Consider the following 15,434-nt stretch of genomic DNA (forward strand, 5'->3'; position numbering starts at 1 on the left):
GCCGGAGGAGAGCGAGCCGGACATGAGCGTCGTGCGCAGAGTGGCGAGGGTGCGGCGTAGGTTGATCGTGAGGAGGAAGGCGAGCGCGGTGCGGGCGTAGAGCAGCGTGGCGGTCAGGAGCCAGTAAGACTTGTTGAGGTCGAGGGCGGTCGGCGTGAGCTGCGGCTGCAAGAGGCCGGCGAGTTTGGATCTGGCATGGACGGTGAGCCGTGTGGTCGATATCATGGTGATAGCGGGAGGAGGAGGAGGAGGAGGACGTGCGGCTTACCTCGGGGCGGAAGGGATATAAAGGAGTCAGGGATGTGGAGAAGAGGAAGGGGCGGGCGAGGCGTGGTTACCGCGTTGTAAATTGCCCTCCACAGCTTGGCGCCACACCTCCTGCCTCGACGGTCCTTCGGCCACTCATCGGGACCCTATACCGCTATAATATTCTCTACCGTATTTTCCTGAACGACTGCTAGGCCGATTATGTCAAGCCTCCAATGAACTCGGACATCCAGACTGTGCGGGGCTCCGTCTGCTTTTCACGTTCATCTACCGCGTCTGAATCCGAGTCATTGGACAAGCGTTTCATATGAGTGTGGACTGCGCCGGTATCTCTGCTCGAACCCAGACGGAGAGGCCTTATCAGCGACTCGTTCCATGTTCTGACTGGCCAGGTAAAGGAACGCGGAAGGAACGCATCGGATTTGAGGAACGTGGATCTGCTGTTCGCAGCCTCTCTTGGCCCTTTCAGTCGTCGTCGCCTCCTCCGACATTCGACATAGCCCACCGCCAGGCTATATCGATGGGCACGACCACATCGTCGTAGCAAGGAACAAAGGAGGAACAACACATCAAGCAGCCAGATGAAACTTCTTGTCCCAGCGAACACGCGCCGGAGGACGACGTCGTGTACGCGTAAAACGCGGCAGGCCGGGTGCTTTCTCACCACGTCTCCTCTTCCTGCCCTACAATTTCGAACCATCGATACGATGCGCCATTACGTGTCGGAGAGCAGGACGCAGAACTGGGGGCACGTTCGTGTCCCCGAGCGCTCGGCCTTTGCCGATCGCTGTTTCGTCGGCATTCTGTGCGATCTATGGCTCTCACTAGGTTGCTTGTCACTGTAATTAAGTAGTCTGTCTTTACTGTGCATACAAAGATTACGGGCTGGTGCCCTATTACTCGATCCGGGCGTATGCTACCCGTGAGGGCGTGTGCTGAGTGCTGGTAGGTACGGGCGAATGCCCCCGAAGGGGGCGTTCCGGTCTGGGAAACCTGCGGGGTGTGTGAGCCGCGAGGGCGGGCAGGGTCAATCATGAGGCGTGGTGGGTGGGAACATCTTACCCAACCCTGAAGACCTCGCTTACACCCTGTGCTCGGTTCCCGGACCCCAAAAGGGACTTGCCAATGGGTTGCGCTCTGCCAAACGCTGGTTCTCTTTACATACAACTTTTTCTGTGCTAATCCTTTTTTGCTCTTGACCGCTCTCTCCTTCTGCCTCTTTCTTTGGGGAGACTGATCCGCGGTGGTGCCAGCACCGCGGTCCGCAGCCCTATAAGAGGACGGTGTTGGAAATTTTTCTTTCTTTCCCCCTCCTTTCTTTTAACCATGTCTTCCCACTCTCGAGTCGCTCGTTCCTCTCCTCTGTACTGGCCTCTCCCCCCCGAGGGCCTTGTCATCCCTCCTGGTGAAGTGTTCTACGCCGAACATCTCTCGGCTCGTGTGGTGCCCCACTATATTCGTTTGGACGACCCTCGCTGTCGAGTTATGCATTATGATTGTGCGCCCCAGTGTTGTTTGACTTACTGAGGCTGACTCTCTTGGTTCCTATAGTTGTCACGGGCGAGCCGTACGGTGGCCTGCGTCCGCTGCGGGCCCTTTATCCTCTCCCCGCTCTCCCCGGTGCCGGGGAACCGGCGCTATCAGAGCCTCCCGCGCGCTCTACTACCGGCCCGGGGCTCGCGGGTGTCATTTGTGTCTGCCCGGACCTTCCCGGGCTGACCTATTACTGGCGCCTGCTGTGTCGTTACCTGGGCATTCGAATCCCGTGCTCGGGCTGCTCTTTGTTTTGCCACGTGTGCCCGTGCTGCCGTCACACGTGACTGTGTGCGTCCTTATCTTTTGTTGTCGGCCGTTGCGCGTGCTGACTACCGATGTTTGCGGCAGGGTTCTGACCATTGTGCTCTGCGCGGGTCTAGCTGGGTGGGTGGGTCGGCAAATTTGCGTTACGGCGGCTCTCGTGAGCTCGCCAAGTGATGGAAAACCTATGGCGCGCGATGCGGGTGGCGAAGAAAGGATTGCACCGCCACCGCAACGCACGCTCTCCATAGACTCAGTTCTTGCGTCTCGCTCGTTCCTCCCGTCGCCTCAGAACAACTATCTATGGCTCTCACTAGGTTGCTTGTCACTGTAATTAAGTAGTCTGTCTTTACTGTGCATACAAAGATTACGGGCTGGTGCCCTATTACTCGATCCGGGTGTATGCTACCCGTGAGGGCGTGTGCTGAGTGCTGGTAGGTACGGGCGAATGCCCCCGAAGGGGGCGTTCCGGTCTGGGAAACCTGCGGGGTGTGTGAGCCGCGAAACCCACTGTGGTAGGAGTGCTGCGACGCGACGCGCGAGCGACCCCCGCTGGAAAAGGAGCTGTGCTCACCCGTCACCGAACCGGAGGCATGGCATACCGTACGAACTCGGCTTGAAGTGCCGGTCTTGCTTGCATGTAGGGCGCCAAGATCTCCGCGTGCTTCCGTAGGTACCCTAGGAAGGCCTCGCTTCCCCAACGCCCTTTGGTCTTTACGACCTCAAAGGGAACACCTCGTAGGAGGTACTCGAGGGTTCCGCCGATTCGGATCCCGTGCCCTTGGAGAGGTGCTCTGCCCGCAGCCTCGCAGGCGGAGCGAATGCGCCCTAGAAATGCCTTCCTGGTCAAAGGCCATACTTGCCCGTTGCGCGACCGGTATGCGAAAACGTGCTCGCCTTCGCCGACGTCATTGACCTGGAGGTGGTGTGCCAGCGCGGCTACGGGGTCCGTCGGTCCGTCTTGCTGTGCCCAGTGGATCTGTTCGCCGTTGTGCGAGCACTTCGTCCGGGGCAGGTTCAGGGTCTGCTGGCGCAACATGTTCCGGTCTTCGGCACTCCCGAGGTCGGATCGTCTGGGGTGCGCGGTCGGCTTGTAGTCCTTTCGGTTGGGTACTGTGAGCTCTCCTACCCGCGCGCACGCATAGAATGCGACTGTCAAGCAGGCATACACCGCGGCGTCATAACCCTGTTGAAGGTCTAGCTGCTCGCGGATGGCGCAGATGATGTCGATTGTGTAGGGCTCGCGCTTCTTTCGTTTCGAAGCGGCCGGTGTCAGGCGAACCGAGGCCCGCAGCATGGACTGCATGGCTGCGTCGTCCATATCCCAGGCCACGCCGTGGATGAGGTGCCACGCGCGGACGCCATAGAAGTAGTTCACGATGGTGGATCCCGCGTATATGCCTGCCAGTGCGGCGAGGAAGGCCAGCATGAGGGTGGCCGACGCTGGCGCTCGCTGATCTTCCGCTAGCTGGCGCTCATCGCAAAATGCATGGAAAGCGACTAGGCCCGCGCCGTAGGTCTCGGCAGTCGACGGCGCCAGTGCTTGTGCCATTACCTCCCGCACTCGGTCGAGGTCTCTTTGCTCCAAGCCGGTTGGCTCGCCGTTACTGTCGAATCTGGTCCGTCCTCCTGCGGGTATCCAACGCGTTAGTCGCTGTCCTGATGGGCACGCCGGACGGACGCTGGCCTGTGTCGAGGTTTGCGCCCCGGCTGGAGTCGTGACTTCTCTACCAATCGGCGAAGTTTGCCGCGGCGAACTGCTCGTTACGCCATTCGAGATCTGCCTGCGCAACCGAGTTGCGCCTGATGTCGATGCTGCCCCAGAGCTTTGGGAGCGGTTCCTTTGCCGCGCCGCTGCGCTGGGCTTCGATTTCGCGCTGCGTGAAGGGTTCTGTGCAATCGATGATGAGACCCTCGAGGGCCTCAGGTATGGGTATAGGGGGGAGTAGTTGGCTGAAAGCCGGGTAGACACCTCTCGATGGTCCGTCCGCGGGATTGTTAGCGCTGGTGACGTACCTTGTGTGAAAGGTAAGTCGAGCATCGTTGGCCGCAGTGTGTATTCGCTTGAAGACGGTGTTGATATGCCGGTTGCGGCTTCGACCGTTCCACCAGCCCTCGACGACCCCTCGGTTGTCGCCGTGCACCTTGACGTGCTTGGCCTCGGCGTCGTCGAGTTTGATGATGGTGCGAACGAGGAGCTCGAACCCGACTGCTTCTGCCCAGCCGATCTCCCGGCCGCCGGCGTCCCATCCTGGGAGGAGCCTCCAGGCGCGCCAACGGCCTCTGACCACCACTCCGATGCCCACGCTGGAGCTCGCGTCGGAATAACCTCCGGAGTCCAGTAGTTCGACGGGACCTGGTATGCGGCGGCTGAGGGTGGGGCGCTGGAGGGTGTTTGTCCACCACTCGAGAGCAGCCATAGTACCCTTGGGTGGGGTACGTGGCTGGAAAGGACGGTCACCGAAAACGCCGAGCAAGGCCTCCAGTTCGGTGAGGTAGGCCCGTCCTTCTGGTACGACCAAAGAGGCGTGCAGAAGCTTGCCGTAGAGCTTCTGCACATCGTCCAAGGCGTGGGTCCGTCGCACGCTCCAATCGCGAATGGCCTGCACGTACTTGAGTCGCTTCTTCTCGCCCAGCGCAACAGTCGCTGACTTGAGGTCCCAGTCGAGCCCTGTAAACGGCGCTGAGTCTGCAAATGGGTGGTCCTTGTCGAGTCCCCAAGGCCAACCCAGCTCGTCAGATATGCGGTCGACGTCACACATTGCGTAACAGAATTCCGCGTCCGCCGGCGAGTGCTCGGACGCTTGCGCGAGGTCCTGGAGCGGGAACGCCATATCGTCGTCGAACTCTTCAATCCGACCATCGGGGATTTCGGCGCCTCCGTACCATAGACGACTCCGGTCATGACGTGCACCGCCGCTCGCTGCGATGCTGCGTCTCCAGCCCTCCCGTCGGAGGTTGTATTCCTCCAGGAACTCCCGTCGGATCCGCGAGAACAGGAAATCGTCCACCCACTTCGATGCAGGGCCGATGCCGTTGGCCCTTGCGATGTCGGCAAATGTGTCTGCTGCTGCGCCGAAGATACCGCAGCCGGAGCGTAAACCGAAACAGTCGCACGTATCGACCGCGAACTCGTCGCCTTCGCTGACTCGCACCACCAAACCCGACCATTGCTCTGGTTTGATCGGGATCGTTCGGTATGCCTCCGCGACATCCCGGCACGCGATCTGCGACCCTGGAGGGAGACGAGCCAGCGACAGCGCGACGGCGGTGAAAGTACCCCATGTGCATGGGTATAGCGTAGCGTCGATGGCGGCATTGATGGACGTGATGCCCTCCCGGGGATGTCATGGGAAAGAGAGGTTCTGGATGAGGCGAAACTTCGCCGGGTTGTTGGGCTTCGGGATGATGGACATCGGCGACGTCTGGAAAGGGCCCAATACGCCCTCGATGACGGCCTTCGTGAACGGGCCGAGGTACCTGCCTTTCTCGAGTTCTTTCTGTACACTGCGCTGAAACTCTGCCTGCTGATTGGAGATGGATACATGATTAGGTGGGGTAAAAGTAAGGACAGGGGGGCGGATGCCTGCATCAAAACCGTGGCGGATGGAATCTGTGACGTCTGGGTATTTGCGCTGGAGGCCGTGTGCCTGGAGCTGATGGCGCCAAGCGTCTGGCCGCAGCGGTGTGAGCGCGCTACTGGCCCTCTGCAAGAGCGCAGTCGCGAGCGCCGTGGCTGGATTTTCCGCACCCAGAGCAGGTGTGCCGGTATGCGTCGGTGTGCGAGTGACGCTTGCACCCGTGGACCTGGAAGTCGATGCAGAGTACCTTGTTGCTCGGGTCGACGAGCTGCCCTCTTCCGTCTCGCGAAGCATACACCTTGGTCTTTCCGTCCCAGAGGAGTTGCGCTCTGCACGTTCGCACGTCGTGCGGGTGACGCCCGAGGCAGAGGGCACATGGTGTACGGGCGTTGACACCGGTTCCCTGGCAAAAAACCTGCTGTCGCCCGCTGCGATCCCTTTCGCCTCCGTTGCGCTCCCCTCCTCCCGTCGGGTATGGGGCCGCCTGTTGCGAACCGCGCCTCCTCTCGGGCCGATCTGGCCCGCCTGCAGAGACGGGAGCGGCTCTCCTCATGCTGTGGCATGCCGATTGCGGAACGTCGTGTGACGATTCGGAGAGCGGCGCGTTGGATTTGCGTGCGATCGTTCGTCCCCGTCAGTGGGCAGGGGTGACGCAGAGGTACGATAGTGATCGCCCGGATGATGGGGACGTCCGCATTGGCGTGACGCCCGGTGCGCGACGATGATCGGGTTTCGGGAGTTGCCCAGTTGTTGACGCGAGTGAAGCGCGCGTTGCATAGTGATGCGGTTCCGTATATGCGTGCGCGATCGTGTTGCGGATTGCGAATCGGATGCGGAGGAGGTGGGGGTGGGGGGGGTTTTATGGCGGAAGGGATTGCTGTTAGCGTGCTGTGTTTCTAAAGTGGGGGAAAAAGGGAAGGACATACGCGTTGTTGATGCTGCTGACTTGCGTGTTGAGGTATCGCTGCGTTATGCGCTGCAGCCGGTCGTTGTTGAAGACCGAAGGGTCGAAAACCTCGGCGGGATTGCGATCGTATCGGAAATGCCAGAGCTGACGGACCTCCTCCTGGTAGAGGAGGAGGCAGGGGTCGCCGTGCGGGCCCTCATAACGGCTTGGGTGGTTGTCGATCGCAAAGAAGAAATCGACGAAATCTTGCACGATGTTCTTGGGCCATCCGACCTTGGCCATGTCCTCGAGTAGGCCCGTTTTGGCGATGGAGAGTTCCCTCCACGTGAGATCTCTGTCGGGCACGCAAAACCGCGCGAGCCGATTTGGTGCCGATTGCCGCAGGGCGCCCCCCTCGCCTTCCCAGGCCACGATTAGAACTTCGTCGCTGGTCCTGCAGGCGTCTTCTGCGGCCCTGCGCCGTCCCTCGACTCCGAAGTACCACAGTTCGACGTACTGATATGCCTTGAGCTTTTTCAGAGCCTTGATGTCCGTGAGGGGGGCGGATTCCTGGCCGACCATATGACCTTTGGTGTACGTCGGTATCTTTGGTCGGTTCTTCGCGGCCTCCCTCTCTTCTTCGGCTTTCTCCGTCGCCTCGCGGTCCAACCTTTCCTGTTCCGCAAGCTGCGCGGCTTCCTGGTCCGCCGCTATCTGCCGATCCCACGCCGCCTTCTCCAGATTGATGTCGGCGGTCCACGCGTCGAGCAGCGTTTGCGCCGCCTGTTCGTCCGTTAGGCCGTCTTGATTCACCAGGGACCGCCTGCATGCTGCGAAGGCTGCTCCGGCGAAATTGGGGGCGACCTGTTCGTGAGGGTTGGCTGTAATACGTGGCATTATCTTCTGCAGATACTGAAGGTTATCAGCGATTGTTGATTATGGTTCCGAATGATTATGGGGAATAAAATATATTTCTTTGCTCCAAATTTGCGTTACGGCGGCTCTCGTGAGCTCGCCAAGTGATGGAAAACCTATGGCGCGCGATGCGGGTGGCGAAGAAAGGATTGCACCGCCACCGCAACGCACGCTCTCCATAGACTCAGTTCTTGCGTCTCGCTCGTTCCTCCCGTCGCCTCAGAACAACTATCTTCCCCCACCACCGACTATGTCTTGACCCTCGCATTCCTCGTAATATTGGGGAGGGGGGGGGGTGAGATATGGCGGCGAATCTTAAACGTCAATCCGGACGAACTCGGGTCGTGATCCCGAGGGAGTGCAACAATCGTGTTTTTTTGCGTCTAAGCTCCAGGTCGTCTCTGCTCTTACGGTAGGTTGATTTCCCGTGTTCTCAGATCTGTGCGCTCGATTTCGTCAAGATGGGACATCGTCTCTGTGGATCGTCAAGCCGATCAGGAGCGATCGAGTGCGTTCACGTTCGTCGACGGGTCCGAGTGTTTCGCTCAGATGCCGCGCTGTGCACGTACATCGTGCAAGTTCACGATTATCTCCGCACGACACGAGAGTTCGTCATCAGCGATATCATTCCATGACAGCTTGTCGACCGCTGTGATGTTCCCGAACATCGCAGCCTATGGGTCCTGACACGGTGAATGTTCTCCGATCGGTTACCGACCCACGAATATCATGATGGTGCGTCCCGGTAAAGGGAGAATCACCTCATTGTACAGGGAACGTGATTCGCATTGACATTGTGAGGTGATGCAACAAATACACAATCGCGGCATGTCCGTGGCAACAACGCAATATCTGGTACAGCGTAAAATGTTCATTGGAATAGCGTTCAATGAGTATGCAGGGCTTTCGATCAATTCCGTGATGTCAAGGTGAGCAGATACGACAACACCCCATCACCGTTCTTTTCCTCTTGAATTCCGTTCTCCATTCTCCAGCTTCCAGCCGTCCAACCGAATCTTCAGCATATCGTCCCATACGCCAGCTGTCGTGGTACCCAAGGATTTGCCGTCAGAGCCTGAGGAACTTCGTGATGCAGTCGAACCAGTGCCCAAGCAGTCGCCATCGCGCATCGGGGTCCGTCCGACTTCACGATCCAGGCCGGAACGGCGGCATGTCCTCCTGATAAGCCATCGGCGATATCTGCGCGAGCCAGTACGACGACAGAGCATCCTGGTAGAACAACGATGCGGTCCCTTCCTTCGCCCGCATGTACGCACGGTAACCCGTTTCGTCGGTCGCGTGCCCAGGTAACATGGCGTCGAATACAGGACCGGAGAATGCGGCAGCGTTGACCGCGGCGTATGCGTCCAGGTCAGCATCGGAGGGACCATGAGAACCGGGGGTAAAGATGTACTGAGTAGCGGCAGACATCGAGACGAGTCGTTCCACGATTCAAATAGCGTCCAAGACGACCACGGCGATGTTGGGGGACCGACTCGTCCGCCGGAGTCGGACGTCGAACACGGAGAGCATGAAACCCTAAACCCAGACCGAGGTCGAGTCTGTGAGGAGAATCAGGACCATCTCGTATCCGGCAAACATTCGAATGCGAACAGGTGTACGAGTTCCACTTGTTTAATACAGACTGCCGAAAGGGTAGACATTATCGTGTAAAAGGGCTGCATTTGACTCTACGTAGCCGTTATTCGAGCACTGTGATCTGTTATAAGTTTGACATGCACATTCAGCGCCTCCTGAGGGTTGAGCGTGGACATGGCTTCGAGGATTACTATCAAATTAGCATATGTCCAGTAACGCAGGCAGATAATACGTACTGACATCCCACACGGAGGGGCCAATGAAGACTTCGTAAAGTGCAAGCACAAACCTGGTGACGGTGAGCCATATGAACTGCAGTGCAATATTGGCTAGCTCTTCGAAAGCGTGAAGGAGTTGTTCAAGCGCGCTCTGATGACAACATATAGTCAGAGCACAGCAATACAGGGGACGTGAACGTGAAGAAGCGGACCATGTAATCATCCGCCGGCGGTAGATCGACCAGTTTATCGCCGCTGACAGTCGCCAAACGGAACGTCAACGGCTCTTGAGCCGGCAGTGGCAGAAAGCAGCTTTGATTCCTGTCAATATTGACGGGCGCATGCGGGCAAACGTGAACATCGATGACCTCCTGGCGCTTCAGTGATTGTGTCACTGGCCGATCGATTAGATGCGGAGGAACACGGCAGGAAAGGTATGAAGAGTACCTTTGTCCCAGTTCTTGTTCGTGAGAAGCGTCGTTCGCGGTATTTGCTTGCCTCTTGTGACAGTAAAATGTACGTCGGGTAGCCCCATAGCCATGGTAGGTGACGGTGGAAGTGTCGGCATGGGCGGACACAACTTGGCCATCAGCGCTTCGATATGGATTGTCTGCACTCGGATCCTTTCCCGGACCATATCACGGGCCTCCTGTATTGCCACAATGATTGTAAGTGTACGAGGAGCCGTGCAGAGCTACGTATACACGCACTTCGTAGGTGGTCAACGGCGGGAGCCATAGATCCTCTCCATCTTCGAATCGAACTCGGATGTCGCTGCGGGTGCCTCGTTGCGCCCTTCGCCTCTTCGGAGCCTTGACCCGGAACTTCGAGGAGAGTCGCGCGAGCGCCGGGAGGGCGTTGACAATTCTTAGCGTGGCCTTGATGGCCTGACCAATCGTGTGCCCGTGTTCCGCCCGTCCAGAGAATGTGCTGTCCGTGCCGGTAACGAAAGAGAGCGCGTCCATGTCAACGAGCTCCCGCAGGTTGTGTGGCACCGAGTGTTCATCCATGGTGGGGCCGGGAAGATAGCTGAGGACAAGCTGCTAATCCCGCTTTTGTAGGCGTTCTCGCTGTGCTACAGGGCATTGTATATGCTGTAGAGTACTGCACAGCAAGCTATTCATATGGCTATCTGGAGCTTGTGGAGACCGTGAATCCTGCGCATTTTCCTGCGCCACGCCTCATTGAGCCCATGAAGTGAGTACATACATTGACTTCCTGTCCAATGACCAGGATTCCGTATGCCACATCTCGATGGGTTGTATATTGCACAGAGGAATTCTCAACCTCCGCTATGACAATAATCTTGCCTTAGCATGAACTCCGTCGGCCCGTCAGGCCCGGCGGGTACGCCGTCATCGCGCAGTGCGGAGACGCAACTTCGCTTGGACCATCGCGATGGCCAACCTCGACCCCCTTTCCAACGTTGCCTCGTCTCTCTCTCGCGAGTCTCTCATACCCGACGTGGTCCCGTCTTCCTTTTCTCCCTCTCTCCTCTTTTCCGTGGTGTGGCCGACAGGGCAAGAAGCGCTCCTGGGTAACGAACTCCCGCTCGCGGATGTGCAGGATGAGCCGAGCGTACAGCTCATGCCGATGAATCTACCCTCGGAGCAGGCTGATAACAGCGGCGAAGGGAAGGAGAGCGATGGCGAGACGACATACACGCTTGCGATGCTCGATCCGGACGCCCCTAGCAGGGCAGAGCCGCTGTACAAGTCGTTCCGGCATTGGGTGGTGCGCACGTTGTGGTTTCTTTCATGCACGAGCACAGGACTGACACGCGTATTAGATCACAGGACTTAAGTTGACCTCGTCATCGGACGGCAATGCGGACGCGATGCACTCAAGGCCGGCGACAACACCCTACCGCCCTCCAGGGCCACGTCCCGGATCGGGCGTGCACAGATATAGTAGCTCCTTCCTACCTTCTTCATTCGATAGACTTCTGAGTGCTCGACCCCGCCAGCTTTCCTCCTCTTTGAAGAGCCGCCGTCATTCGGCGGGGTTCCCGAGGGTTCACCGGAGTACGGTGCGACCCTCGAGGAGCGCAGGAGCTGGGACGCCGTAGCTTTTGGCGAGAGGTACGGACTGAAGCTAGTTGGCGCAAACTTCATGCTTGTGAGGAGCGTGGACCAGTGAAGTGGCGGGCAAAGCACGTTGCGGGCCACAAGACGATATATTGCTAGCATTCACGACATGTACGGCTACGGAATGAATGATGTTGTACGATATCCGCTACGCCACAGCGACACCTGCGCGTGGCTAGGAGATGATGAAGGAAGGTGAGGTCTTTCTACATGTGCGCCTTGAGGCCAGTGCCTGAAAATTTGGGGGCCCGGTTCAGAAACTCTGAGAAGCATGAACATCCGAGACAGGGCCGTGAGTACCAGCGATACTTGAGGATCAGATGAACGACATCCTCCTGACGATCCCATTCATTCTTTCCACCCACCAAGTCATGGAGCCAATTCCCGAGCACGCGCAGAATTGATGTCCGGTCAGCTCCATCCATGGCGAACAGAACGCGGAGACGCGCGAACAGCTTCTCCTCCAGCGAACCGGCAGAAGCGCCCTCGCCAGGGGTGTATTTGACGAATCGGAGCTTCGGTAGGAGGCAATCGGAATCGGCGCCGGTGTGGTAACGGACCATACACTCGTCCGGGAACAGGGTCTGGACCAGCGTGTCGTGTAGCGCGCTCGAACAGTTGGTGAGCGTGAGCGTCTTAAGAGACTTGCAGTCGGCGAAGAAGGCGGCAACGGCACCCGGCGACGCGTGAACGTTGGCCAACTCGAGGTGGTGCAGATCGGTCGTGAAGCAACTATAGTTTGGCACGTATCCGGCGGCGTCGGGAAGCGGTGGCTGGCAGAGACGGTGAAACAGCTCGGACGCATCGTTCAGCGCTCCGGCGGGGTCCATGTTACTAAGCTTGAGGGTCCTGATCTTCGGCGCGTCCAGGATAGATAGGAATTCCAGCGTTTCGGAGTAGGAGTGATACTCGAGAGTTAACGTATGCAAGCGAGGAAGCGAGGTTGCGCCGGCCCAGGGGAAACGCTCTTGTGACGATATTCCGGTAATATGTAGCTCCTTCAGATACCTGAAGTCGCACTTGTGAAGCTCGAGGTAAATCTGTGTGGCGGTCCGGTTCATGCAGACGATGGGCGGCACCACAGGCTAGAAACGTGCCATGACAATCAACGCCGAATTCGCAAATCCGTTGCTCCAAGGATGTGGCTGACGTACCTCTTCCCTGTTGACATTGAAAGGAACATGTGCTTCCGGGACAGGCGCTGCCATCCTTGGGGACGCTCGACTGGTAAAACAGTGGCAAAAGAACCGGCAGCGCCGGTTTGGAACAACGCGCTCAAGAACGCAATGGCGAGGCGACGGTATACAAGAACTGATGACGAAAGTTGTTGAGTTTGAGATTGAAGGAACCGGGATGCGATCGACACCGAAAACTTACCTCGAGTCCTCATAAATATATCCTCTCGAGTCCCGAGTGTGGCTTGCGGCTCCAGCTAATTTGAGTGGCCGTTCGAGTACGAAAAAGCCACCACGGTGAGGCCATGTCCTGCTGTTTCTGTGGCTTTGTGAGTCATCGATGGCTTTCAAACACGACACTGTCGTGTGCTCACTGTTGATACTTTTTCAAGTAGGAATCTACAGGCGGGCGCGACAGACGGAGGCGAGCAGCGAGGCGGAAGCAGAACTATCCGGCCAAACCCGGTTTGTCGTGTTGAAGGCACCCTATCGGAGTTCGTTACCTGCATCACGGCTGCACATCCGTGTGGTGGGTCATTGATGCAGTTCGTGCCGTTCCATGGCAATAGGCGTGCCGACAAGAGAGTACAGCAGATATTGATGAACGTCGTTCGGGAGTTGACTACCTATCCAAATTTTCAGCGTTAACGTCCTAAGGCGAAAGGTGGGGTCGGAGGCGCATTTTGACCAGAAGAGGCCGCTTTAGTGAACAATAATGAAGGAGGAGAGCGCGTTGTTGTGCCAGGCCACACGGGTGGCGCAACAACAACAAGCTATCGAAAACACGCCGGTACTTCTCTCCTGTTGCCACTATTGCCATACAAGCTACATCCTTGGCGATGATCAAACAATTGTTATTCTCCTCGAATCTTGCAACACTGAGACTCCGACATAAAGCCAGAACTCGCAAGCTGTCCCGAAAGCGACAGCCTCGCTTTACAAGGCGACATCGCTATCGGTATAAATCCTCGCATCGGAACCGCTTTGCCAGCCAAATTCTCCGCCATGCCACCATCACCTCGCAAATCAGTCAAATCCTTCCGGAAACTCTTTCACGGGAGCCAGCACAACACGCTCAGTCTCCGTGGTTTACCGTCAGAGATATGGAGCAACGTCGCCTTCTTTCTGGACCGTAGATCCGTCATCAACTTAGCACTTACATGCCAGTTTGCGTACTACGCCTGCGAGCCAGCGCTCTATCGTACTCTGACTATTCTCCATCCCGGCGACCCGAACTATCATGAAGACGAGCTCCTGGAACGCGGCCATCTGGGCCATGTCCGGCGGCTTCGGGTCAAACCTGATGTCGTTCCGGATATGCATATTAGAGAACTCGCTAAGGTACGGTAATCTCCATATGTGAGGCGTGTGCTCTGAGCTCTGTATCAGGTTCTTCCACTCATCCCCGGGATGCGCGACCTCGAACTGGAAGGATCTGTTCATATAGACTCTCTCGGGGACCTAGAACACCTTTTGAACGACAGAAGGGAGAGGATACGCTCCCTCAAACTCTCGGTGAAGACCACATCTGACGCTGTGATGAACGTAAGTAAGGTGTTGTGTCTTTGTCAGGCACTGGGCTGAATATTCTGCAGTTCGCTATCTTCAAACACCTTCGTGTGCTGGACTTGACAGCATGTACTGGCAATTCCTGGTTCCTCGACCCACTGCAGAACCTCCTGGATCCACGAGATACAGAAGTAGAGCCAAATCTTCCTTCTGATCTTTCCGACTCTTTGCCGCTCTTGACGTCATTATCGCTCACAGTCGGGCGACAGTTCTATCGGCCTGTACGTGTACGCGTCGGAGCATTCCTGGCCGCCGCACGTTTTCAGTTCTTGACCTCGTTCGCCCTCTGGATCTGGGACTGTAAACTGTGCTGGGACCACGACGAACTGCACGCGCTTGATTCCTTCTTGAAGGTTCACCGGCAACAGTTGACCGACATTACCTTGCCATGTTGGCAGCTCAAGTGCCCGTCTTGCGACTTTCCTCGAAAGGGGATCACCGCTTGGCTCTCATTGGCACCTGTTCGGCAGCTCGTGATGGGCTACAGATTCTCTCGCGAACTTGCTCTTTCTGGCGCTTCTCTGATGAGCCTCGAGCAGTTGACTATTCGTGCTGGCTGGGCAGGTGGTCCCTACTGCTGGGAGGTGATGTCGGTGTGGCCGGACGCGCCGAGCCTCAAAATGCTCACTGTCAGCATCGAGGGCAGCGACGAACTCGATTGGTTGGCAATTTCCGAAGCATATCCTGCGTTGGAGTACCTTTGCGTAGACTGGACGCATGCTGTGAGTAATCCACGATAAGGATCCTCATTGACTCCAGCAATGACTCACCGATTTATGACACTATGCAGATAAGCAACTATAAGGTCAAGCAGAGGAAGATGCCCTTCTACTTCCCGAAGATATGCCCGAAGCTCAAGTGGGTGCGGATCCATGCCAAACGCCTGGCGGACGAAGTTCGTTTACGGGTTCATCGTAATCACAGCTCTGGTGCATGGTGGGTGTCAAAGCTGAGCTCCGATTCTTGGTTTCCTTCGGACGATCGGCTAGAGACCAGGGCTGTACTGTTCTAGATTCTACGCTCAGATTTGACCTTGGAGACGTAGTATACATACTTAACAAATTCTGAAGATGGTACTTGGCCAGCGTACAAAAGATATGCGATGTACGGCGTTCGGCGCAATCGGCGCCGTTCGGATGACACGTGCAAGCCAGTTGGCACGGAAGCCGAACTGCGGCCGCTTGTTCCCCTTGTTCGAAGCTCCTGGGATGAACGACTTGCAACCGAAAGAGATGTCTTTCTGACTTCTAGAGCGTCTTATGTTACTTGGTCCCGCATTCTTGCATCTTCAGAGAGCGGCACTCCGTTTTCCTGTGGTTCTACGAGTGAGATGTTCCGCT

The 15,434-nt window shown here is 57.3% G+C and overlaps 6 protein-coding genes across 6 annotated transcripts; 2 read left to right on the plus strand and 4 right to left on the minus strand.

Annotated features, from left to right (window-relative positions):
- Positions 1–2,755: 2,755 nt before the first annotated feature.
- On the minus strand, positions 2,756–3,754 carry PUNSTDRAFT_23650 (uncharacterized protein; the record flags this gene model as incomplete). Its single annotated transcript, XM_007387185.1, has 1 exon — positions 2,756–3,754. A coding segment is annotated over one exon (999 nt), but the record flags the coding sequence as incomplete, so codon positions are not given.
- Positions 3,755–6,525: 2,771 nt separating this feature from the next.
- Positions 6,526–7,428, minus strand: PUNSTDRAFT_74600 (uncharacterized protein; the record flags this gene model as incomplete). Its single annotated transcript, XM_007387186.1, has 1 exon — positions 6,526–7,428. One exon carries the CDS (start codon positions 7,426–7,428, stop codon positions 6,526–6,528), a length of 903 nt encoding a protein of 300 aa, XP_007387248.1.
- A 1,709-nt stretch (positions 7,429–9,137) lies between these two features.
- Positions 9,138–10,334, minus strand: PUNSTDRAFT_127870 (uncharacterized protein; the record flags this gene model as incomplete). The annotated part of the gene is made up of 5 exons (XM_007387187.1): positions 9,974–10,334; positions 9,711–9,912; positions 9,476–9,657; positions 9,282–9,414; positions 9,138–9,235 (listed from the first exon to the last, which is right to left on the minus strand). The coding sequence occupies exons 1-5, from the start codon at positions 10,271–10,273 to the stop codon at positions 9,138–9,140; spliced, it is 915 nt and encodes a 304-aa protein (XP_007387249.1). The 5' UTR covers positions 10,274–10,334.
- A 324-nt stretch (positions 10,335–10,658) lies between these two features.
- PUNSTDRAFT_122353 (PEBP-like protein) lies at positions 10,659–11,497 on the plus strand (the record flags this gene model as incomplete). The annotated part of the gene is made up of 3 exons (XM_007387188.1): positions 10,659–10,997; positions 11,053–11,173; positions 11,230–11,497. The coding sequence occupies 3 exons, from the start codon at positions 10,662–10,664 to the stop codon at positions 11,400–11,402; spliced, it is 630 nt and encodes a 209-aa protein (XP_007387250.1). The 3' UTR covers positions 11,403–11,497.
- A 59-nt stretch (positions 11,498–11,556) lies between these two features.
- PUNSTDRAFT_145875 (uncharacterized protein) lies at positions 11,557–12,808 on the minus strand (the record flags this gene model as incomplete). The annotated part of the gene is made up of 3 exons (XM_007387189.1): positions 12,728–12,808; positions 12,505–12,661; positions 11,557–12,435 (listed from the first exon to the last, which is right to left on the minus strand). Exons 2-3 carry the CDS (start codon positions 12,556–12,558, stop codon positions 11,557–11,559), a joined length of 933 nt encoding a protein of 310 aa, XP_007387251.1. The 5' UTR covers positions 12,559–12,661; positions 12,728–12,808.
- Positions 12,809–13,530: 722 nt separating this feature from the next.
- Positions 13,531–15,338, plus strand: PUNSTDRAFT_46812 (uncharacterized protein; the record flags this gene model as incomplete). The annotated part of the gene is made up of 6 exons (XM_007387190.1): positions 13,531–13,866; positions 13,915–14,070; positions 14,121–14,315; positions 14,361–14,816; positions 14,885–14,989; positions 15,180–15,338. The coding sequence occupies 6 exons, from the start codon at positions 13,531–13,533 to the stop codon at positions 15,336–15,338; spliced, it is 1,407 nt and encodes a 468-aa protein (XP_007387252.1).
- Positions 15,339–15,434: the final 96 nt, after the last annotated feature.

The sequence above is a fragment of the Punctularia strigosozonata genome, assembly GCF_000264995.1.
Source record: "Punctularia strigosozonata HHB-11173 SS5 unplaced genomic scaffold PUNSTscaffold_13, whole genome shotgun sequence".
NCBI lineage: Eukaryota > Fungi > Basidiomycota > Agaricomycetes > Corticiales > Punctulariaceae > Punctularia > Punctularia strigosozonata.